The 26,380-nt window shown below is 42.5% G+C and overlaps 1 protein-coding gene across 1 annotated transcript; it reads left to right on the top strand.

The window, feature by feature from the left end:
* Positions 1-249: 249 nt before the first annotated feature.
* rin1b (Ras and Rab interactor 1b) lies at positions 250-26,222 on the top strand (the record flags this gene model as incomplete). Its single annotated transcript, XM_084541556.1, has 12 exons — positions 250-321; positions 10,596-10,739; positions 10,999-11,113; positions 11,350-11,422; positions 11,911-12,002; positions 15,833-15,996; positions 16,209-16,493; positions 16,611-17,181; positions 20,767-21,075; positions 21,488-21,619; positions 22,557-22,726; positions 25,899-26,222. The coding sequence occupies 12 exons, from the start codon at positions 250-252 to the stop codon at positions 26,220-26,222; spliced, it is 2,451 nt and encodes an 816-aa protein (XP_084397682.1).
* Between the last annotated feature and the right edge of the window lie 158 nt (positions 26,223-26,380).

A 26,380-nucleotide genomic window follows, 5' to 3' on the forward strand; every position in this document is an offset into this window, starting at 1 on the left:
CGAAAAGTGTGAACGCTTTTGAGCAGCTCATATTCAACCTTGTTTTTAATTGAATGTGGTGTGAAAAGAATGTGACAGTTTTGTGAGATTGTTTTGTGTTTCGGTGACAGCATCTTGGAAAAAGTTGGTTTTCAGTTTTCACGGGAGGCGAGTGGATAGGCTGTAACTAGACTGTTATTCTGGCAAGTTTTCGTGGCTTATTATGAGGGAAAAAAATAAATTACATTTCAGAGCTTGATGCAAGATTGAATGACCTGTTCAGATGGACAAATTTGGCACTGCAGCTCGAGAACAGTCTTTCCAAACAAGCTCCAGAATATCGTTAGGAGAAAATAAATGACTCAGTGACTAATTAAAGTCACCTACAAACATCAGTCAAAACTTAATTCAATCATCAGTCAAACATTGTCATTATACACCTATAGCCTGCTGGTGTTTTCACTTACGCTGCTTGATTAGACCTTTTCTGAAAACTGTGGGCGTGTACAAACACTACCTCACTCTTGTTTTGTTGCACCTGTTGGAGAAGGACACATTATAAGTCTGTGAAGGTTCTCAGTCCTCCAGGTCATGGTATATCCAAAACAAGTTAAGAAAGGCAACTAGACTTGTTATACGCACCTGTGTGAGTATGTGAGGCCTTTACAAAGGGTCAAATAGCATTTTTGTGTCCTTAAAGGCCTCCCATGAAATCAAATTAGATTTTTTTTTTTTTTCACATTTCATATACTTCACCTTAACGTCCGTATCTTTCTGAACAATTACAAAACAGTTGTTTTGTAGGTGATCTTAAAGGTAAAAGACTTTTGATGACTCATCCAGCACTTGGGGGCGTGTACTAATCCTGCATCCAATGACATGCTTTCCTCAGTTCTCATGTCCCACCCTTGCAGAAGGGCTCTCCTTCACTAGCAGCAATGCCGCCTTCTGCTTAGGCCTTTGGAGCTGACCCATCAGAGCAGACTGGGCTTTTTTTGTTTTTGTTTCTGGAGTAGCCTCTCAACTTTCTTGCTTTTAGAAGACACATGTAAATCTGCAGAAACAAATAGTTCTACTGTTTCTTGGAACCTTCCATATGATGCCCCTTTTACAAGTTTCACTTTAATTAAGTATTTTGAATAACCAAAATGGCTGAAATAATCATTTTATTTACAAAATGTCCAGTCACCAAAAAAAGGTGTGTTTTATTGGCAACATTAACTGAATGTTGCCTAGATGAAGACTAGAAAAGGCTAGTACTATGTAGTATAATTGAAAACAAGTGTAGCACAATGCTAAGTTGAGTTGATGGCTAATATGTTAGCTAACATGTCTATTAACGATCAACACTGTCATTCATTCTGTGCACTAGATGAAAATAAGACCAGAATTCCCTCACTTTTAGCTCTGTTTGTTGTCATTACCAAAGGGAAATATCTTGACTCTTTAGAAGCTAAATGTGCTACTTTAAGCTGCTGCTGCACTAGTAAGTGTCTGTCTTTCGTTTCATGTTGGGCAGGTGGAATATGATGTATTTCTGAGACTGGAAGTAGCTGGGGTTGATGACAATGGAAAATGTGAACTTGAAAGGTGAAGTTATGTGGCATAAATACAAAACAATGAAGATAAAAACATGTCAAATGATAATGACCAGTTAAAACAGAAAATAGAGACTAGTCATATTATTCTCTATGTGCCTTTGTGTACACTTAGCAAACCAAATATGAAAATATACCAGAAAATATGATGATGACTTTATCAATTTCGCTGTCCATAACTGTGGACTTCACAACTGTAATTTTCTTATTTTGATAGCAAACATATAGATATATATATATTTGACCCTTTTTCCTGACTTTAATCCATCCTGTCTCTATCTATGTATTATTTTAGTGATCTTCCTTAAAACAAAAGAGGAGTACTGAGTGTTGATTCAGATTTTGTGTGGTTCCTCTCTGTGTCATACTGCAGAGAAAATCCAAAGAGATGCCTCGGGAATCATTCACTGAGAAATATGGATCAGTTTATTGATTTTGTGACATCATGATGGATAGTCTGTAGCTTTGCACTCTCTTTTAAACACACACACACCTCTGGTCTGACAACACTATTTATGATAAGGCTCTTCTGAATCACCGCACGAGTTAAGCGATATGCTTCTAAAATTATGAAAATTCACAGTTATGCTAACAGTCCTTCTTCTCTCCTACAGCCCAAGTGTTGCTTCTGACTCATTCGAATGCCTTTGTACAACTTCGTCACATACACACACACACATGATAACACACAGCTCTCACTTCCTTGTCACTGGCCCGAGTGCCATCGCTACGCCGCATTTACTGCAGGCATCAAAACGGACACCTGTCATCAGTCAGCAGGCCCCCGTGCCCACTGTTGCCTCCTGTGGATACTTATAGCCCACTGCAATTATGTTGTTCCATTAGTCATCCTACGCATGCAGTGATGGGCTGATGGCTAAACTTAGCCGCCGTCATGGTCACTCTTGTGCAAATGAGAGATCTCACTGACTGATGCTCGTGGCTGTTGATTAATAGAGATGAGAATTTAATGTTTTAGTACTCCTGCTTAGTTTTTGTATTTCTTTCATTACAATATTAAAATCCAGAACAAAAGTTGTGTTGTGAAAGTCATTATTTGGCCACAACGCTGCTGTAATATGACCACATACAGTTCAGGTAGCCATAGCGATGTCTTTATTCTTAGCTAGCCTCGGTTTGACTAGCATCTTCTTCTTTCTTTCTTTCTTTCACAAACTTATTTTTTGCTAGAAACGCTTTAAAAGAGCTACACATTTTGTTCAGGAGTACGATGCTATCATATAAATAACACAGGACAATTGTATTTTAATCTTTAAGCGCTCTTGCTTAGTTTTGACATTTCTTTTATTAGAACATCCAAAATACCAGCTCAAAAGTTGGTAATTTTTTTTTTTGGCTGTTTGAGCTTACCACAACTCCAGGTCAATTAGCCATAGCAATGTCTGCTTAGCTAGTCCCTCTAGCATCTGTAATGTGAAGTTTCTTGTAGATGAATTCTCTAATTCTGCCTCATTTCAATCAACAACCATTATTCTGGAGCAATTGAAAACTCTAGGGGTACGTGCTATCTTAGCTAGCAAAGCCTCAGTAGATCTGTAGTTGTGGAATATTTAATGCTATTTTTTTTTCTTCGTTAAAATAAGAAAAGAGTTGACAATCCTAGTCTCCTAAGAAGAAAATAGCACATAAAGACATTATCTAAATGTATTCATTAAAAAACAAGAAAAAAAGGCAGAGCGACATAAAGTACGACGACCATCTTTGCAGGTCTAAGCAGGCAATACGTCCAGCATCTGCGTGGGTTCTCTCTGGGTACTCCGGCTTCCTCCCACCGTCCAAAGACATGCTTAGGTTAATTGGTGATTCTATATTGGCCGTAGGTGTGAATGTGACTGTGAATGGTTGTCTGTCTCTCTGTGTTAGCCCTGCGATGGACTGGCGACCTGTCCAGGGTGTACCCTGCCTCTCGCCCAATGACAACTGGGATAGGCTGCAGCAGACCCCGTGACCCTTAACAGGAACAAGTGGTTACAGAAGATGAATGAATGAATGAATGAGTGTTTACATACTAAATTTGAGCCTTTTACTTATTAAAAACTAACACAAACAATTTCGTTTTCTTTCCTATTTCAGTCGCCTGTCGCTGACAGTTTGTGTCAAGTTGCAGGATGTAGTGTTGACAGTGTGCATGGTCATTTTATTTTGAGTCACGACTGCAAAAGTTTTTTGCAAAGTTTGGGGTTCACTTTTCGCCAAGGCTTTCTGCTCAGTGTGCCTGTAGGAGTTATTCGCCATAGCAGAAGGAGGTGTGTGTTTGAGCACATTTTAGTAAGAAGTTTTAACATATTTTGTGAATGAATTACTTGGCTTTATGTAATTGTATCAATCAGTTACAGCCAAATACATTTTTGCAGCTGCAGTACATGTACAGTGATGGATTACAGTGTACATGTATTGCAGTGTCACTGTGTACATTTTACACAGTAACCAGTAAGACCTACTAAAAAGTTAGAAGACTGTCCGCTGTTCCATGACGAGAAAAGCAAGACATACGTACAATATATATATATATAAAAAGAAAACTCTATAGAGATATATTTTAAAATGTGTGAATTTCTGGAGACCTTCTATGTAATAGCTCCCTTTCAAAATCTCCAGATGGAAACACCATATGTAGGATGTGACGAGCAAAGAGCACAACATGGCTGTCTGTTTTCAGTGTCGCCATCATTGCTTGTGTGTCGGCTGGAGGTCACTTTTGTGAGGACTCTGTGCTGCACCTTGTCTGACGAGGCAGAGTCTGGAGATGTTGTTTAGTTGCATCAGTGTCGAGGGGGTGGGAGATGTTGTCGAGAACCTCATCCTCCCTCTGCTGCTGTCTCGGGAGTCTCTGTAACTGTCCCTCGACTTGTATTGTTATGCTCTGAGTTGTTTCAGTTTTTTCCTGTGGATAACTGGCAAAATGTGAAGTACTGTATAACCTGGAGGCCAGCCCGAACTTCCTGCGGCCACAACATTTTTGTGGGGGAAAGTTGGTCTGAAGTTGCTCCGTTGGGAACTAATTATTCTCCTGCAAAGATCTGCTGGGTCAATCAAATCATTTGGGCTTCATGCCATGACGCACAGAAGAGTAACAGTAACATATAGTCATACACATCATTGGAGCGCCACTGAGTTGAATGAAACTCAACTTAAAACAAGCTCACATGTTCTGTGGAGGCTGCAGAAATGCATTCTGGGAAATGTAGGACCATTTTTCATTAATTGACTTCAAATTGCGTATATTTTGCATTACTGCTGAGCATTTTCCAGGCTAAATCATGATGGTATGCAAAAAGAGTTGCTTCTTATATTGCTAGTTAATTTTAATTATAGTCAGTGTTTGTTATTGCATTATCATGGAGTGATGTTAGCGTCTTAAATGTTGCAAGCTGAATGTTTTCTTTCACTTATTACCTTCTGTGTCTCAGAAAGATTTCATGTTGATGCAAGCCAATTGTTCCTACTTTCTGAAATGGATGGATGACATTGAGGAACTGAAGAAGGGAAAGCATGGGGATCTTTGGTCTTACGCAACATTCCCATGCTTATGATTTGTGTCAACAAGCAATGACTGGTTAACCAAAGCTGAAGAAGGGGGCAACTGTAGGAAAGAAAATGGAGCAGCTTACAGCGACTAGGACTATGACTGCGACAGATGTAACTCTAGGTTGTATGAATTTAACATTTCTGTCCAGGGCCGGTTTTTGCTATGGGCAATGTGGGCGACCGCCCAGGGCGCAATCCATGTGAAAAAAAATAAAAAATTTTCAAGCATGGTTATTAGATCTTGTGATGAAGGATTTGTGCAATTTACATTGGTGTTTATATACTGTATTTCATTTATTTACCTTGTTTTTTCTCTGTTCTTGTTACCTTTTTGTATTTAAGATTATATATAATAAAATAATACAAATAATATAATATATTGTTTTGTTGGTGGCGGGGTTTGGGGGTAATTTTTTTTTTTTTTAGGCGGCGGGGGGGGGGGGGGGGGGGGGGGGGGGGGCAAGGGATGGTTCGCTCAGGGCGTAAATCTAGCCAGGACCGCCTCTGTTTCTGTCAGGCAAACAGAATGAAATTAAACAATTTCTGGAGTTTCAGAGGATGGATTACAGTCAAAGAACGGTAGTGATTGATGGACTTCCTTTGGGCTTGACTGTAGACTGTAGGTATTCTTCATATGTATGTACACAACAGTGTTTGTGTTATTGCTTCAACTACCAGGGGAGACAAGTGTTGTAGCGGAAGGTAGGACCCAAATGCAGGACACATGAGGAAGCAAGTGAGACAGGGTAATCCAAATGATCCAAAAACCAAAAAGAAGTCAAAACTCAGAGAACAAGGGAACACGAGCAACGACATGAGGAATGAGGAAAAACATCCAGGAACAAGGGTGCAACTGGTAAGCACAACAGGTATATCCATGGTAAGAGAACAGACGAATGGACAAAAGACAAAGGGATGAGAGAACAAGACACAGGTAACACAGAGACCAGAAGTACAACTAACTGAAAGACACAAGGTAAGGAACCATTCCAAAAATAAAAAAGGAATCAAGGGAAACCAAACATGACAAGAGAAAGTTCAAAACTCAATACCCTGAAGGAAGACAAAATGTTCAAAAGTCAAGAAGAAGAACATTACCAAACTATAGTATAGTTCAATAGTAGACATATAGATCTACAGACTTTAAGCTCATTTGAGACTCATTCTCCTTCTCCATGCACTTTGCACATAAGTGAAGTTGTGTGCGTGCCCCTAACTCAGCCAGTGGTTCTCTTTCTAACGCCTTACCAAACTCTTCTTCCTCAACGGTGTGTAACACAACAGAGCTTTTGGATGTGGCGTGGAGTCTTCAAACAAGGTTGATCCCTTGGGGGCGCCACTGTGCTTCTCTGCAGCCGGAGAGGACACAGCTCTGGAGGACACAGCTCTGGAGGCGGACAAACTGCGTCCGGCAAATCTGGACAGCATGATGTTGTCCATCTGCATGAAGCCGAGCCTCTTGCTGAGCAGCTGCTCATTGTCAGTGATCTCTTTCGTCCCACACTGTTCTCCTAAAAAAAGTATTCGATTTTTTTGTTTTGTAACTTAATTCTCACCTTAACGCCCTCTTTTTCACTTGAACCTGGTCTTGGTTTAACTGCCATAAGTGACAGGTGGTGATGTTATCTGTCGAGTGCATGAACTTGACGAGTTACTCGTACCTGTGCCCTCAAAAGCTAAGTACAACTGGCATATGGAAAGCATAGTCCAACACTGTTACCTATAGCACCTGCTGTGATCCGTTAAATGTTGTCTTTTGTAAGTGCTTGAGTCACTCCATCAGTCTGTCATCACTCGCTCATCCAGCACGTCGGTCGGTCCTTCTGCTCAGTGTTGCAGTCATGCTTCCAAATTTCTCATCTCTTGCAAGGTGTAAAGTAGTCAGGCTTTCTGCAGCAGTCAGTCAACATTAGCACAATCAAATCTGATGTTTCCTTTCCAAAATACCCATTAACAGTCACTGCAACTCTCACTCCGGGTTTGACTGTACAAGCCCACCCCCCTCTACTGAGCCCATCTCCCAGATGAGGGAATATAATTTAGCCTTCTCCAAAACTCCTCTACAACTCCCGACAGATTCTCCCTGCTATGCTCAGCACTCCTTTTCCTCCCACTACTCCCACCATCCCCCTTCAGACAAGTCTTGCCCTAACCGTCTCTTCATCTTGTTAAGTACTCATAGCGTTCAGCAGCATCAGACTTTCTGCTCTATCCTGCTGGGTTCCTGCTGCTGCTGCTGCCCTCAGGTGCCAAAACACCTTGTTAAATATACAGTGTACGTCTCCTTCTGCTTATTACATTTCCAGTCTGCCAGCCTGAGCTGCAGCGCTGCGGGCCAGCTGAAGTTGCCATTTCCTTATCCAGCTTTAATTTTCAGTCGTGGCATTTTACTTCTCGTCATTTTATCTTTTATCTTTCTCCTCTGTTTCTCCCTCTCTGCGTGTCTCTCTTTCTCTGAGGGAATTACATAAGTCTTTCTGTGTGTGTGGGCAGCGTTGCATTTTATGTAAGGCGGACCTGGAAATGGCTAGCGAAACTCTTGGGTCTTGCTCTGTATTTTTTTTTTTCCTCCTCACTCTCTGCCTATCCTGTAGCCTTGTGTGTGGTTGGGTCATCGGACTGTGGATCTGCGTGGTGGTTGGCTCCGGATATACAATGAGGTGACTCTGCAAGCCCACTCAGAGTCACGCACATGCACGCACATGATATTTTTTTCGCACACCTTCACGTCAAAAGAAGCTCAGTTTGTAATTTGAACATGATTGTGTTTGTTGACTTGCGATGCACATGTGAAATGTGTCTGTTCTGAGGTTAAGAAGTGGATCTCTGACTTCTTTATTTAACCGACTGTGGCTAGACTTGTCCAGGTTTAGCACAAAGTTATGACTTATGACTTACTAGTAAGTAAAGTTATGACTTACTAGGACACTTGATGGAAGTTTGTTTCACCTTTTCTTCTGCTACAACAATCCAAAATGTCTGCCTTAAAAAAGGATTAGTGTTGGCAGCAAATTCTTTGAACTGCAGCTAGCTAGCATGAGCTAATGCTAATACAAAACTTCATGAATCTAGTGGTAGTTAGCCCCAGTCTTCTATTCAAAATAAAAAATAAATAGCTTGAATTTGTATCACTGAACTGTGTATGCTTTAGTATTAGGTACTTTCACAAGGTTTCTGAATGAAGATGAATCAGTTTGGCTAATGCGAAGTAGTGCAGGTTTGCTATCTTGAACGCTTCAGTTGTGGCTGATCTAACACTTTTAGTCTCAGGTGGTAACAGCAAATGCAGTTTAATACTACGAGTCAATTCTGGGGACAAGCTGTTTCAGATTTAATTTTGAAATCGGACAATAATTGGACTTCTTCCATAATTCAGCTGTGATCAGATTTTATGCTGCAGCTCTTCATCTCACAGCTAACTGTTGCTGATACTTATTGTTCGACTGACAGTGAATGCCACACATGATTTTGTCTTTGTTTTGTAGGTGCATTTTTGTTGAACAACAGCAGAAAGTGCTAAAATCACTGACAAATGTTTCGCCAGGTAAATGCTGTTAACGTGAAGCTGCAGCAGTTGGAAAAGTTTGGTTTGTGTTAGCAGCAATCTCCGTATGGACTGACACTTTCTGCATTCCTATCCAGTTTATCTGTTTATAGTGATTATGTTAGCAGTAAATATTTTTCCCCTGGTAATGTGGCCACAGACACAGAGTTCATAATAATGCAAACACATTACTATTGCAGTACCCTCTCCCACCATTGCATTACCTCATCAGACTTTTATTTAAATGAAAATCTCTGCACTTTAACAAATACAGAGCAGGGCATGAGTCTTAAATTGCTCTTTGGGATTTTTCAAACTATTCATTCTTGCCATTGGAAAGTTAAGCCACACTTCTTTTGCCTAAGTCTTGCAGCTGTCAGCACAAACCTGTGATCATTATATAATTCCAACCCTTTTATTCGATTGATATCTCCTTCGCTTGAATTCTAACCTCAAGTGGTGTTTATCGCTCACAGTTAATGGTCGTACAGGGAACAGACTGGCTCAGAGATAACTGGTAACCTCAGGAGGAGGGTTATGTAACAGGTGACAGGAGCTGATGAATAATGTGAAAAATTCAAATGTGTTATTGAATGGAAACAATATTCATAATACTTCTTCTAACAGTAATACAACAGGTTGCTGCATCTGAGCTCAGATTGTTAATGGCATCATTTTTTTGTATTTCGAAAAAGTGAAGTCATATTTGAAAAAAAAACAAAAAAAAAAAACCTTCCTATAAATAAAACACCTCTGCACCCCGGAAAACCTGTCACCTTTTAGCAAACAGTGAGTGCAAGTGTGTGTTCATGCTGGCGTGCGTATACTGTAGAAATGAGTGTGTGCTTGCGTGCCCGTGCAGGCACGCGCATCTCCAACTTGTCAGAGAAAGGGTGTTTCACTGAGTGGGAATGCCTGGTAGGATGTGTAGGCCCAGGTTGCCATGGGAACCATCTGCTGCTACGCTCGCAAGCGTTCGCCGGCAGCCCACACAGTGTGACATCCAGCAGCAAGCCGATCTGAGAGAAAGTAAATCTCTGATTGAATACTAACGTTAAATGGCCAAAAATAAGCAAAAACACACAGTTCAAACTGAATTCTGGTCATTTTAGGTACATGTGGAGGTGCATCTGTGCAGACAGTAATACATTATGAAGATTATTTGCTGTTTCTGTTGTTTTGGTGAAGACAGAAGGAGGAGAGGTGTGCAGCATTTCAAGCACAGAGCGACACTTTGGCACATTGTAGAATGAACAGAAGGATGTAAAGCGGCTATAAATGTTTAGGAACTTTGAACTGAAGTTGGGTAAAAAGTTGAAGCCACTTTCAGACCACAGGTAAAAGTTAAATATATTAAGATATTTGATATGGTCATCTATAAAACAATAAATAAGAATTCAGTGTGTCCAACTTCCAAAATAATACAAACATAAGTCAGTACAACAAATAGTACTACAAACCACTGCCTCCACAATGAAAACAAGAAGATTTAGTGCAGGACTGTTATATTAGAATGCATTAATTTTACTAGTGTACCTAATGAACTGGCAAGTGAGTCCACATGCTGGAGTCTTTCCTCTCAAATGAAACCCTTCAGGTAGAACTCTGAATATTAAAACATGGACCATCATTGATTTTGCAGAAGATGAGGAGAAAGATTATCCATAAGAATATGGTGAGAACTATTTAAACAATTTCAACAATTGAAAGATGAAGCAAAGTCACATTTGTATGGACGTCCAAGCAGAGATCAAAAGCTATTTCCAGTAAAGGCAAAGAAACGTCCCTGTTGGGTATCACACATCATCACTGGGATTCTGCAAAAAGCCTTCTGTCAGTTAAAAGACAGTTGGTATTTGAGGCCGAAATAATTGGCAGGATCAGCTCATCTGATGTTTTTGGACGACTACACCTCTGTGTTGCAGATGCAGGAGGTGGGCAGTACCCAGCGAGGTTCTCAGCGGGCGTTCAGCGTCCTGGATCGCCTGCTGCTCACACATCCTGTGTGGTTGCAGCTGTCGCTCAACCAGGACTCTGCCGTCTACATCCTGCTCAGAGAGCCTATTGGGGTGAGGGGCAATCCGTCACATTAATCCTATCGCATTATTAGAAAAGGATACAGGAGTGCATTATTATCCATCCATCTGCATTCAACTTTTATCCAAACATTGTGCAGAGTTGAAGAAAACATACACCACCACCGCTAAAACTTACAAATTAACATGTTGCATCTCATTTGGATATTCCTGTAGCACAGAAATAGAAATATACACACTTTAATAAGACATTAACTCCCTTTTACTCAGTTTTTCTGTGATTCCATGCCAGACTTTTTTAGTGCGTAAATGCAGCTCCAGCCAGAGGAAGGTGCTGTGTTTGAGAGTGACAGCGGACAGAAGTGCCTCCTCCATTAAGGAGTGCTTCATCTGTGAGGAGGACTCCAGTGAGTATAAAACAAGCTGGATTAGCATGTGTTATCCCCCTGCAGCTATGGCGGTACACTCCTCTAGTCAGCATTTGTGCTGCACAGCAGTTCACACACTTATCGAATGAAGTGATGCAGCTCGGAGAAGATAGGTCCTCGAAAATATTTGCTGCTGCCGTATTTCCTGTTAAATCTGAGCAAGTGTCTCGCGGCCTCCACAGCTGCCAATCACACTCTGTCTGTTCCATAACTAGCATTCGCCTTGGAGAGCTCGGCACTCAGCTTCCCGGACTTGTGTCGACTGGTGGCCTTCTACTGCATCAGCAGGTAATATGTCATATTAACTGATGCACAGCATGACCAAATGTATGTGAACAATTTGGTTGAGCTTTTGTGTTTAGGATTCCTTAAATAGGAGAACTATTAATGATGTAGGAACAGCATGCTTGCAATTTTGTGGTTTCAGTTTAGGGATATCCTGTTTCAACATAACCGTCATCTCCACTGGCATAGACTTCAACCCCATCCAGCACTTTTGTGATGAACCTCATACAACATCAGTGGCTGACCTCCCTCTTTATGCCTGAATGGGAACAAATGTTTGCAGCCAGGATTGAAAATCTGATGGGAGACCCAAAAAAAGCTTAAAGCAACAGATTAAAAGTTACGATTTTCAAATGATTTCATATCTGGTTTACATTTACAAGTGTCCTTATACATTTTGCCATGCAGTGTGCCTGGTGTTAATTAGCCTGAAACCTTTGGTCACACATGAGCCCAGGCTTGGACAATGTTTTGATTTTCTCTATCTGCAGGGATGTATTGCCTTTCCCGCTGCAGCTACCAGAGGCTATTGCTAACGCCGCAACACACAGGCAGCTGGAGGCCATCTCGCACATGGGACAAGGTCAGTCATTGCTGATCTCACCCATGTCCAAAAAACTAATCAGGTACTCTGAATTACCCCAAACTACAATAGTTACCTTTCTAAGATTGTCATAATAGTTGTGCTAGTATGGAGATTCTTATTGAAATAGATCAGTGGGTATAGTACTGATCTAACTGGACTGCTGCTGAATATCAAGACGTAACGTTTTGTGAGCCTATTAGTTTTCATTTAGCATTACCAAAACTAATCATATTCCTACCCCAGAATTTTTTAGCATGCTAACATGCTAAACTACACTCACTAGAAATGACTGCAGTCTAGTATAACAGATCTGCATTCAATCTTAGTTTCATGAAGGTTATGGTATTCAGAATAGAATTCATTTGTTTTCTCTAGTGTACCCAATGAACTGGCCAGTGAGTGTATGATGAATTGGTAAATACAGCAGCCTTCAAGTGCAGTTGTGTTTATCATGATCATAAGTCCACGTTAAACGGATCCCTTGTGTGGTCTTGTCCATCACATAAGTGAAATGTTCCATGAGTCATAACGTGTTTGCTGACATTGTCAGAAATGGTCAAGATGGATGGTAAGTTAAAATGTTGGGATTTAGTCATAAAACTTTACAATAAATCTGAGAACAATCTGACAATCTCCCCAACGACCTCATCCTTTCATTATGCTTGTTGCCTTTCCTACATCAAGTCATTCAGTTGGTAGCTTGCCAACTGTTAAGTTTGTTACATACTCCGCTAGAACCGAGAAATTTTTCTAGCTCCTAGGTCTGTGAGAAAAAGAACAAAGTTCGTTCTAACCAGATAATTTATACTTCACGAGAAACTGAAGTGCCAAACTCCGGGGAAGTTCTCATAGGGCCCGCCCACTGCAGTATACGTCACATGCACTAAGCATTGTGGGAGATGAGGGCGAGATCAGAGATAGACGACGAGCGCGAGAGGCACTTTCCTATATTGGAATGGGCGTGGCTAATGTGGAAACGCTAGCGGCCGCTCTGTGAGTTACCGCCAGTGATGGGCAGTAGCGTCGCTACTTGTAGCGCGCTACTAGCTTAACTACTTTTGTCAGTAGCTTGGCAGTAACGTCGCTATTTACAAAACCAAGTAACTTTTCAGTAGCTAAGCTCTTTTATTGATCGAGTAGCGCGGTAGCGTCCTCGAAAGCTAATTTCTCCTGGACATTTCTGACATTTCACACACAACAGCATTTCCCTGCAGCCAACAAACACACAAATTAGGAAAACAGGATGTTTCTGTGTCGACAAAAACAAAAACGCGCATGCGTAGGCCTACAGAATGTTCACGGTGACGACATAGACAAGCGACACACACATACTGGAGAGAAAAGAGAGAGAGCCCAAGATCCGTGGAAGAGCATGAGCATACACCGTGGTGGCCATACCTTCAAAAATATGTCACTTTAGTGGCCAATGTTCCCTCTAAGCTCCAGCTGCAAGAAGAGCGCACTGCTCGCACGTTCTCCGCGCACAAGAAAATCAATGCAGCGCATAAAAAAATCCAACATGAACTATAAATAAATTAAACAAGTAAATTGTTATTTGTTTATGTACCATTCTGCAATGTAACTCAGTGAGTGACAGCTGTCCAGCCAATGATATGATGCGGTTCACTTACGCTGCCAATCATGACAGTACGTGCCCCGCCCATATGCGCCGTGGCGCCGCTGTTTTGCAGGTTAGCTAGGTAACAGTGCGGTTAAGGCAGTGGCGCATCCACTCACCAAGACAAAGCAAAAATTAAATGTGGTTCTTTTAAGATGGAATGGCTGTCGGAGTGTGTGTCTACAACTTTTCCTCAAATTTTCTGTTTGAACTTTTCTTATTGCACTATTACAAGAGGAATGCTCTGCTTTCTATTGTTTTATATTCATTTATACAGTTTTAAGTTAAGCAGGACAGGTTTTAATCTGTTAATTTTAATATTTTTTTAATACAGGGTTTATTTTATCTCTGAAAGGTGTACATGTGTCAGTTCTTCCAGAGCAGGACTCTTCCTCACCCAGACAACAGCAGAACCCTCACACTGACATATACTACACGGCTCATGAACAACAAGATTTTTGTCCTTTTTATGTTAAGTGGGCCAAATCACTTATATTGAAAGTAACGGAAATTACTGCTATAATGGGATTCTTTTGATTAACTATGTAACTTGCTATGATCTCAGGTTTTGGACAGGTGTGATACTGGTGTGTAGCCCACAGTGGTCCACAGTGTACTCACAGTTTTTGTGTATGCCCAGACACGTGAAAAATTAGATGGAACATTGGTGGAGACCATGTTTTTTTATTTACTTACTGTATTTTATTTACAATTTCAGAGGGCATTCTTGTTGAAATATAGCAATTCAGTTAAATTACAGTTAAATAGTTCTTAGGAAAATACAATTACAGTGTTAATTTGTAATGAAAATACAATGTTAATTTGGAAACTAAACTCATATTTTTGTCCTATTCAGGCTCATTCCTATAATTTTTTCTTTATTTACATACTTTATTTTATTTACAATTTCAAAAGGCATTCTTGTGTAACTAGAGCTAAAAATGTGCTCTGATTTGTATTTATTTTTTTGTGTATTGGGCTATTGTTCAATGAATAAATCATATTTTAGCCTTTATCTGACTGACAGTTGTGTTGATCACTAAAATTGCATTGACTTGGCATGCAGTTTGATTAACTGAAAGTAGCTACTAATGTAGCTTATCAAGCTACTTTTGACAGACTGTAACTTAGCTTGCTACATTTTTATGGGTGGTAGCTTCTGTGTAGTGAAGCTGAATTTATTGTAGAGTAGCTAGTAGCTTAGCTCACTACAAATATCAAGTAGCTTGCCCATCACTGGTTACCGCTAGTCTCTCATGGGTAGATATATAGGCATACTGTATGCTGAAAGAACGGCGATATCCGATGGACATAGTTGTCAAAACAACTGGCTGACATCCGAAAATAAGAAAAGTGCCTCTCGTTGTCCATCTACCAGAATGCTTAGCACGCATGGCAGCTGGAGGGCCCTATGAGGACTTCCCGGAGTTCTGTGCTTTAGTTTCTAGTGCATTATAAATGACATGGCCAAAGCTAACTTTGTGCTTGTTCTTGCCAACTCGAGAACAAGAACACATTTCTCGCTCCTTGCAGTGTATGCTACCTCTTGAACGCCATTTGAAGGCAGCATATCTGCATAATATTTGAACGTTAGCATGCTGAAGTTAGCCTTTAGCATTTACAGCCTCACATTATCTCCAGACATGACGGTGAACTCTTTTTATATGCTGCCCATTAATCATTATACTTACAAAATACTGTTCAGAGTTCAGCATGTGAGTTCAAAACATATTTCCAGGGTGAAATCACTGACTGAAAAGAAAAGTTGCAAACGTGAGAGAGTAAACTAAGAACTGGCTAAAGTAGTGGCTGCCAGCTTTAACACAGTAACATGTACTGTTGTAGTGAAGAGAGAGGTGCGACTTCAGGGCTAAAAATGATAACCAGACTCTTTCTCATCATGGCTCTGCAGAATCAGTCTGCTCTAGTCAGCTCGCTGTAGAGAAATATTGTGTGTGTGTTATGTCACTTGAAAACCGTCTTTCTTCTTTCCCCTTCAGTTCGTTAAAGGAGAAAAAATAAGAACTGTAATGTTTTAATTTTAAAGTGTTTGCATGACTACAAAGATCACCAAAAAGCAAAGCGCTGTCTCAGACATGTATGAAGCATTTTATATTGTGGTGTGGTTTGTTGAGTTAATATAATTATGAGAACCTTAAATTAAAATCTAAATATCTAATTGTTCTCCTTTTCCTGTATTTCCAACTAGACTTCTGGAGTTCACCAAGTGCTTCAGACATCCAAAACGGTCCAATGGAGCCAGTTGCATCAACTAGCCAGACAGCCCAGGACCGATGTTCCCTGCTGACCCGAGGCAGACTAGGCAAACTCTGCTTTATCAACCCGCTCTTCTTGCAGCTGGAGGTTAGCAAGGTTAGTAATGAAAGGTGTGAGGTCAAGTGAACCTTCATTGAGTCTATTAGGGGACTGCATTTTATCTTAATGTACGTCACATGGTTCTTTATGTGATGTCTGAGGATTATTAAGGATTATCAATAGAAAAAATAACAGGTGAAAACACATTTTGAACCAGTTATTATCTATGGGAAGGTGCAGTCTTGAATCCACTTTTAAATTTTTTGCAGCAGCCACAACTCACAAACCACAGTGCCTCCAATAAACGGCACCGCTTCAAGCGCAGCATGCGGCTCCGGCTCTCTGAAACCTCCATGAACCTGTCCCTGGAGGGGGTCGGCTCCTACTCACCTCCCCCGTCAGTGGAGCAACCTGGTGGGTCAGAAAGGTTGCGCAAATCCGACATCAACCCGCAGAGGAGAGTTCACCCCGGGGCAGGCGTCCTGAGGAGAACCCCTGCTGTGTCACCTGGGTCTGCAGAGGAAGACGACATGATGTCTGTCTATGTGCCGCAAGTAATAAGCGTTAGGATCTTTATTTGTGTTTCAGATCGTGTTGTCGGTCTTAAGTCAGTGCGTGATTCATTCAAGTATGAGTTATCATGTAAGATGATGGCTTCTCTATTGTTTAAGACATCTGCCAAGGTGGAGGAGCCTCCAAAGGACCAGCCGTCTGCCCGAGCTGAGGAGCCAGGTATCGAGGTGGCCGTTCTGGCCCTGGAGCGGCGCCCGGCTCCGTCTTTGGCCGAGCTCGACAGCAGCAGCTCCTTCAGCAGTATGGACGAGGACAATGACTCAGATTCAGATCCAGAAAGCATGGCCCAAACCCAAATGCACACCTACCAGCGCCCGCCGCTCGTCCGCTCTCGAGGCCGCGGTGGGATGCACCGCATGAGCGAGGCGTTCGTGTGCTTCTTTGCTCCGGATAAGCGGCTGACTCGGCTGGTGGAGGAGCTGTCCAGGGACAGGCGCTCAATCTTCGGGGGCATGGTTCAGGACTTCCTCCTGGAGCAGAGAGACGTGCTGAAATCCCTGACCTCTTCGTCGTCATCCTCTTCCTCGCCATCCTCTTCCTCGCCCCGTGTGACCTCTGTGCAGCTTCTGCAGGGTCTGCGCCTGTTCCTGTCCCAGGCTAAGTGCTGCCTGCTGGACAGCGGCGAGCTGGAGCCTCCCATTGAAACCCTGGTGCCAGAGAACGAGAAAGGTAAACAGAAATCTGGTAAACATGTCAGTACAGATTTATTGCACATAGTATTATCGAACTTATTGTTTGAACTGTGACTTTTATTATCAATCAAGTGGAGCAGATTGTAATTATATATTTTTTTGAATTTGTTGATTTAAAGTTTATGGAACAAAAGATGACAAGAAAGTAGAAACGTTGATGACAAACTCATTACACATCAGGGTTTTTCAAGGAGTTATCTACCACATTATCATGGTTCAGTGTCCAGCCTCTAGTGCTTTAGTTATTATAGCCTCACATATAAGTAACAAAGCATTTATATTGCCCTCTATATATTTCTATGGCTTTTATGCCTCACAGCAGGATGCATTATATTTTCTCTTACAATATCTCGCCAATGCCTTAATTTGGCAACGATGTGGACTCATGGATTAAATAATTACATTTCAGGGGTCAAAGGTCAAATGTCATATTCATGGCCTCTGACCTCTCAAAATATGTTTTTGACCAAGCATGACAAAATTTACTACAAATGTCAAATAGGATAATCAAAGACATCATTATGATGTCTTGATGTTCTCCGAAAACATGAGCTATACTTGATTGGTTGTTGGTGGCATACAACCACAAAGCAGTAATCCTATATATATAACAGTTTAGACAGTTCATCCACTTGTCTTTTAAAAAGTGTTCCAAACTATGCACGTAAATGTAATTTTACAATGTTTAACTTGTTTACATTTCAAACTAACTTAGTTTCACTCAGTGATTTGATTGAATTTTGCTGACTGCGCTGGATTACGGTCTGGGCTCAGTATCCTCAACCTCGTGAAGTTCTCATATGAATGCGTGATTAGTTTATCGCGTCTAAGGGAGGGGACGGTGAGTGCAGCAGGCGACTGGAGGAGAGAGAGAGAGAGAAACGTGGAAAATAAAAAGAAGCTGTACTATTAGAAAGACATGTGATTCAATAGACACGGTGCCAGAGGACGCAGGTCTATGGAAACAGACAGCCTATTCTGATAAATGGTGGGCTGCCCAGGCTCCACTGAAAGGCACTGTCAACACAAAGTAGTTTGCGTGGGGAGGGGTAGAGCCTCATTCATTGTTGTTGTAGCTTATATTGTCTCTGGTATTTAGGAAAGAGTATTAGGAAAGCCCGGCCCGACGCATCCCGCACTCACATTCATCACATTCAGCGCGTGATTATTGTAAAGACGTGGCAAGGTGTTACTTTGGAGGGATTGTAGTCAGATCCTTTGACACAGTCCTGTGCGTAGGTTTTTCTTTTTTGAACTGCTTCGTGTGTGGCTGGTGTGCATGTGTGTAAGCGTGCGCTGGCTGCCTGGCTGTGCAGAGGCTTCAGGGGAGAGAGAGTGGTCGGCCGCTGCCTTCCGTCCTCCCTTCCTTCCTTCCTTCCTCCCTGCGCTGCGATTCTGATTTATCTCGCTTTGCGTCGGTGGGAGGCATTTGCATTTTTTTTTTCTCCCCCTCGTTTATCATAAAAAGATATCACAGTCCCACGCTCACTTGAAGAGCAGCACGATTCAGGGGAGGGAGGGAGGGATGGAAATAGGCAGGTTACTTTGAAAATGTAATCTGTTACAGGTCGGCTAGTAACAGCTGAAAAAAAGTCAGCTGTTTCAGAGGAGGCAGTAAGTGACAGAGCTGTAATCACATTACATGTAACGTTACTCTCCAGAGCTGCGAAGAGAGAGAGATGGACGCTGGGATTAAGCAGAGAGGGAGGTAGAAAAACAGGATGAAGGGTGTGAATGATTGATCACGAGGGGGAGTGATGTAGTAAGGTAGATGGAGGGGAGATGCTGGTGGATTATACAGCAGGGAAACGTGAAGGGTGGAGAGGAGGGAGAGGGGGATGTTTATGATGAGTGGAAAACAGTGCACACTGGTGAATTGTTACCCACTTAGTCAGGACTGCCCACTGACTGCTGGAGACTCACAGAGTGTGTTTCCACGTGTGAGAGCATGCATGCATGTGTACTGTGCATGAGTATTAAATATCACTGTTGCCAGGCCAAAGAAAAGAACCCCGTATCTCCAAGTGGTTAGCTTTTCATGGGCTAAGAAAGTGGCAACAGGTTTTAAAGGAACAGTTTGACATTTGTATAATTTCTCCCACATGGAGAAATTATTTTTCTGCATTTAACCCATCCATTTGTTCAGCGATTTACTGTGTGCTGGGGGCAGAATGAAGACAAGGTCTGTCTAGCTTAGCATGAATACTGAAAACAAGAGGAAACAGCTAGCCTGGCTCTGTCCAGAGCTTAAATTCATCATTAAAAACAGACTTAGTTAAGCGCTTTTAAAGCTCACTCTTTAGCTTGTGTGACAAATATAGTTGTGAAGACTCACTGAACAATGCCGAAACTGACAAAAATGAGGAAGTTGTGGATCTCTATTTTAAATATTTCTATGACATCTAGGCGTATAGAAGCCACAGTTTAGCAAGCTAACGAGCGTAGTAACATAATGTAGGAAATGCGAAAGGATTACGAAAGGATCAAACTGTTCGAAATATCAGTATTTACACCAGACAAAATACAATATCCTAAATGACCTCCACCATTTCTGAAAACGTCAGCAAAAAGGTTACAAGTAAACGTGACGCCACTGAAGCCAGGATAAGTTACGTAAAAAGGTTTCCCTCAAGCTCACAAATTCCTGAGCTGTAATGTGCAAAGAGCAGCTTTATCCATATATCCACACCATGTGTGCTGAGAATTTTGATGAACTGGTAAAACGGTTCCTGGACCCCTGGCACTGCTCAAGGAGGTAAATAAACAGGCCAAGCAACTGATTCTGGGCCCCCCCTGCAAGCTTAATCTGCACATGCATGTATCTAAATGTGTAAAACAGTGGTTATTTGTACAGTGAGCTTTACAGTAGAAGAGTATGATGAATTATTTGGATTATGCTCTGTTATAATCCCAAAATTTAGATTACTTCTTATTAAACTCCATTTAATAAGACAAATTCCAGGTTTTATGGAGAATAATGCCTTTCATATATTACAGTAAATCTGAAAGCAGAGAGAGGACTATTGGCGATATAGTATGATATGTAAAATTAATTAGCAAGGTTAAACATTCATTTTTCCTCATTCTGTAGCTCTAAATGGCACAATTCCTCTGTGGATGATTTAAAGTGTAAAGTATTGGTGCTTGCTTATTTTCTGTTTGTTCCCAGTTGTAAAACGGTAAAATCCGATTTTTGTCACACATTGACAAATCCGAATTGAAATCCCTAGCACAGCTGTGTGATTTCAGTAGGTGCCGCTACATGCAGGAAAGAATCAAAACTGAACAAAGTCGTTCCTTTTCTTCTGAAAGGCTTTATTTATTTAAAAATATTGAGTTGCTCCGAAGGCATGTTTCATTGTTGACGCTCTATTAATTCTCCTGCAGTGATCAGCATACCTTTCTGGGCGTCTTGCCAGTGCCTCGAGATATGTAGACACGTTTCTCCACCTGCAAATGACCCATATAAATAAAACCCACAGAATGAGTTCTTCTCTTTCATTCTGTCAGAGCAGTTTTCAGTCCCCCCCCCCAAACATTGAAGCCCTCCCTCTGTCCGCAGACCTGGCGTTGGAGAGGGCCATGTTCTCCTGTGTGCTGAGGCCTCTGAAGTCCCACCTTGAGAAAGCCCTGATGGCTTTGCACAGCCAGGACGGCTCGAGCCATCGTCTCATCCAGAACATGCTGCACCTGAAAGGGGACGCGGCCATGGAGCAGCTCGGCGTCAGGACGGGCGTCCCAGACAGCAGAGAGGTGGAGAGGGTGAAGCAGAAGCTGGCACTGATGCAGCGGACGCACTCACCCATCGACAAGGTGCTGCTGCTGCTGCAAGTGTGCAAGTGTGTCCACAAGGCCATGGGGTCCTTACATGGTGAGACTCATTCATACTGCATTGTCAAAACTTGATCAGTTCAACGTTTAACCCTGAGGTTTTTGACTAAATAGAAAAAGAGGATGACCAACTAAACATTCATAAACATGGCGTAGTTATTGCTTTAAATCTTTCCTGTGAAAAGAATTAAGGTCAACAATCGTTGCAGAGATGAGTGTTTTGTCGCTTTAAAAAGCTCCACATTTCAGACTGTGGAAGCAGTAGCACAACCTGTCTTCTATTGTGCACTGCCACGTCAGTGCAGCTGTATGCTGGGTATAATTATGGCAACTCATACATCACTGCAATATCCTGCATGAATAGCTCTATTCAAATAGTCACCTCCCAATGTTACACAAGTATATGACGGCAGCCTCTTTCATTTGCTGTCCTTCCCTTATTTCCTTTGCAGGACAAGAAGTGAGCTGGGACGACTTCTTGCCGTCATTGTCTTATGTGATTGTGGAGTGCAACAGACCTCATATCCTGATAGAGGTGGAGTACATGATGGAGCTGCTGGAGCCCTCCTGGCTGGGAGGGGAGGGTATGACCTAAACCCTAAATGCTACATTTGTTCCCAAATGTACTAGTGACAGATGATGTTTGAGGCAACCTCCTCATGCAGGAATAGTTGAACTCCTTGTAGATCAGCAAGTAGATGCACATGTGGACTCACCTGACACATCTCCTATTAGCTCTGTTTTGGTCTCCAGCAGCTAAATGCTAAAATGTTCAACCTCTACTTTCTGTGGGTTTGTCAGTCTGGCAAATATATTTCGTCTATTCACTAACGGAGACTATGCTTAATTGATGCAAATACGTTTATTGGTAGACAGGTCTTGAGAGAAAGGGATGGAGGGGTGACAAAGGTCAAGGGGATGGGATGAAAAGGGTCACAGGGGATGGGATGAAAAGGATTGAAAAGGGTCAAGGGGATGGGATGAAGGGGGCGGAATGTGTAAATGGATGATGGTAGAGGAACCCAGGATTGAGACTCAGGGTGGGGGCACATCTCAGAAAACTTCAAATCCTTGTCCCCTGGATCTTGTAATGAAAGGTGGAAGAGGAAGACAAGAAAAGAGGGTTGAACAGAGAGAGAGAAAAGATTAGGCCACACTTTTATAGATAAGCGTGGGAAATGGAATGATATGGGATGCGGTCTAGTTCCCGAACTTAAAAACTTAAAAAATGCTTATAGTTGCCCCAAAAGTTGTTTTTTAAATATTAGCATTTAGCAACATTAGGCGTTACACATTTTGTAACATGGCGTCATTATTCTCATTTTGTAAAATACGTAGCACTTTTTTCTTATAATATTCTACCGTTGTATCACTGAGCTTAACCCTAACCGCATAGTTGAAATGGTTACTACTTAAATTGACTACTATTGGTTCTTCTACAGGAGTAAATTACAAAACACTTACGTTTTATGACAATCTTTGCAGTATTTCTTTCCTCCTACTCTTTTCTTTTGCCCGCAGGTGGCTACTACCTGACCAGTGTGTATGCCAGCCTGTGTCTGATCCAGAGCCTGGACAGGGAGCAGTCGTTTTCAGGCTGCGTGACGCAGGAGGTGCAGGAGGCGCTGAAGGAGTGGAGCTGCAGACGGAGCCGGGAGGCCCAGAGACAAAAAGAGAATCAGCAGAGCCAAGTAGGCACGAGCTGGTTAGATTGTAGTACTACACCACCACCACGGTAACACTGGCAGCATTACATACATGTAGGTTTGTTGTGGAGGAATTCAGCGTATAGCTTTCGCACAAACTTGCCCTGTGTGAAATGCTGATGGATGTGTGGAGCAGTTGTTTATTATGCAGTGAGACAATTCGAAGGGATATTTTCAACACGATTGACTGAATGACATAATAAGATTATTTAAAGAAACAAAACTACATGGTGCAGGGAGCTGAGTGTGAATCAAGGACTATGAAATACAGAAGAAGACTCATTCATCCGTGTATTCAGATCCATTCATCCTCAGTTTAGTACTTTGTGGAAGCTCCTTTGCAATATTCACAGCTTCTAGTCATCTTGGGTAAGTTTATTTTAGTTTATTTCATGTTTCCTGGCAGTTCCTCTAAAGCTTTGTCAGATTCGATGAGAAGCATCTGTGAACTGTCATTTTCAGGCTTCTCCATCAATGTTCTGTGGGGTTTAAGTCTTGGCTTTGGCTGGACCACCTAAAAGCAGTCGGAGACTTGTCCCAAAACTACTCTGTCATCTTGACTGGACGCCTTTGGGTCACATTGGTGCTGAAATGTGAACCGTTGATCCAGTTTCAGGTCACTCCAGAGCAGGTTTTCTTCAAGGAACCCTGTAAATATCTGCTTTCATCCAGCCCAAATAGTTTTGTCCCATCAGGCCAGAGCATATTTTTCTTCAGATAGCCTTTAAATGAAGTTTGTCATATGTCTTGGCATTCATCTGGCTTGGTCGATCAAAATGCCTGAATGACCGGGTACTACTGAGATGGATGTCCTCCTGGCGTGTCTGCCCCTGTCTGCCAAGGACTTCTGAAGCTCTGCTAGAGTGAATGTTGACTCCCTGGTCGCCTATGCATGATCAGGGGCCAAGTTGTTTCATTAACATTTTTGACCAGATGGCAAAACTCAGTAGGAGTCCTGGTGATCCCAAACTTTTTTTTCCTTTCACATTTATTGAGGCCGCTGCACTCCTGGAAACCCTCACCTCTACATACGCCTTGAAACTGCTTTCATTCCATGACGTGATTTTTATTTACACAGGTGTGTGTCTTTCTATACTGTACTCAGTCAAATCAGCTTGCCAAACAGCTCAAATAAAGTTCCAGGCGTATCTCAAGGACAATTAAAGCATTCACCTGCAGTTTCAAGAGGACGTTTTGGCTTAGACTGACAGGACTGTTTGTCACCTCAAAAACCTTTAAATTTTAAGGAATAGCTCAGTCTTTTTTGCACATCTGCTCCCAATTTACGATGTGAAGCGGCGGTCGGCAGCTGGCGGCTTTGACTGTGATCGCCAGAGAATAATAAGCGACAGGATTGAGATCTCTCACCATCTGACAAATGACGGAAGGCCTCACTTGCAACAAATGTGAATTGTGGACAAATGCGATCAAAACCTGTAGTTTTATCTGTCAGTTAGCAAATATTTGGAAATGGCAAACAGAGGATTTCAGGTCTTTATAAAACTTGCTGGGATTGTGGTTCTTCATCAGCACTAGAAGTGACGAACGTGTTTTATGACTTTCAAATGACACAAAAGACACAATCGGCAACAAAAACAACTGGCGTTAATCCACCCAAAGGGGTCAGACATTACAGTGCATTAATCATACTGATGGGTGATGCGTGCCGAGCTGCGTCACATTGTGCTGCATCCGTGACGCTGGCAGGTGAGGTAGAACTAGCAGCAGTGACCCAAATTTAATTCAGAGTTGATTTGGGGGGTATTGCAGCAGCTGCTGCTGCTCGGAAAGTTGAGGAGAAGGAGGATTTGCTTAGAGGTGAAACAAAAGGTGAACAGCAGCACCAGCATTCATCAAGGGCGACCCAACACACCTGGATTCCCTTTCTTCGCGTGCAAACACGTTTCAAATTCATTCGGGGGGATTAGTTTTTAGACATTTTTAGAGGTAATCCCTTGATCTGGGGCCGCCAGCTTACGACTGGGCATGCACTAATGCACACACACTGACTCTTTACCTACACTATCCCATCATCACTCTCCTGCCTCCAGATTGGTACAACGGTCCACCAGATGCCATGGATGGGAAAAAAAAAAAAAAAAAAAAAAAAAGGCATTGTCATCCAGAACGTTTTTGTCTCGTCACGTGGTGCCTCTCCTGGCTTCAAATAGCCGATCTAACTCACCCGGCAGCCAGATTTTCCACTGACACAGGCGGGGATCAGTGAGCCAAGTGCTATGAAGAAGTGGGCGGTCAGATAACATGAAATTTATTGAGCTGCATCTACCCATCGAAGCAGGCAAACACAATATGCACACGGACAGCGAGGAGCTCAGTGACTCTGTAAGTTTTGATAATGGCAGACCTGTTGATTATAATTGCTACTGTGTGCTTTCCTTCTGTTCTTTAAGAGCCTGTGTGCGTCTGTGTGCTGGGGGAGGTAGTTGTGTGTGCCGGCAGGATGGTTGGAGAGTGTGTTTGTGTGTGGCAGGGGAGAGGATTCTCTCATGTATCTCAAGGCTGGATGTTTGGTAAAAGGGCTTATGTCCAGCATGTTTTCTCTGTTGGTGCGCTTTAAAGAGAGTTGTGAGGGCGTCTGTAGGTGGTTGAATCTGACATTATATAATGGCTTAAGTGTTTCAAGAGCGGGCTCGTTATTTGTTTTTTTCTGTGTGTGTGTGTTTGGTCGCTTTTGGCTCTTTGGAAAATGTCAAAAAGTTTGGATCGAAGCGCAGAGGGAAAACTTCACCGGAGCACGGCGAGCAGAAAGGATCATATTTGATGAGTTTGGACGTGGATGTGCTCCAGTGGATTCATTCTGGGAGTTTGTCAATGAAGTCGTAAGAAAAGAGCAAGACGTTTTTTTTTTTTTTTTACACGAAGCTCTTGGATCTGCTGTCTGTGTGTGGGAAGAAGGAGCTTTGTTTTAGAGATCGTTTCTTTTATGAACATGATTTTGGCTCATTTATTGAAGTGGATTATCAGCCTGTGTGTTTATACAGCTCTCACTCCTCCTCTGGCTCCATCTCTCTCTCTCTCTCCTCCCCCTCCTTTGCCCTCACTCCATAAGCCTCTTGACCTCTGTTTTGCATGAATACAGTATATTTTCACTCTCTTTTTCTCTCCATCTCTTCTCCAACTCCCTCCCGCCCTCCAGAGGTGCGTTCGGATACTGTTCCAGGACGGGGAGCGGAGCGCCGTGCGGACCGTGCAGTGGAGAGCCGGGGAGACAAGCCAGGCCCTGGCACAGCTGTGCGCCTCCACCTTCGGAGTGTCCGACCCGCAGCAATACACCCTGTACTGGCGCAGCGGCGGCGAGATGAGGCCCCTGCCTCCGCAGGCCCAGCCTCAAGACCTGGCCAGCCACACCGAGGGAGGCCCCTCACTCTCCTACCTGAGGACCGACCATGACTTCAGCAAGATGAGGCGGCTCACCAGAGGTGGCGCCGTGGACCTGAGCGAGTCGGTGTGTGAGGAGTGAGTGGGAGGCATGGAGGAAGGAGGGAGGAGGAGGAGGAGGAGGAGGAGGAGATGGATGGTCGCTCTCGCTTTCACTCTCTCTTTCTCTCTCTTGTTCTGTCTCTTTCTCTCCGGCGGTGTGTTGTGTCTCGTCGTGGGTCAGGACTTGTTGTGAAAAAC

Source organism: Chelon labrosus (genome assembly GCF_963514085.1).
Source record: "Chelon labrosus genome assembly, chromosome: 1".
Classification (NCBI taxonomy): domain Eukaryota; kingdom Metazoa; phylum Chordata; class Actinopteri; order Mugiliformes; family Mugilidae; genus Chelon; species Chelon labrosus.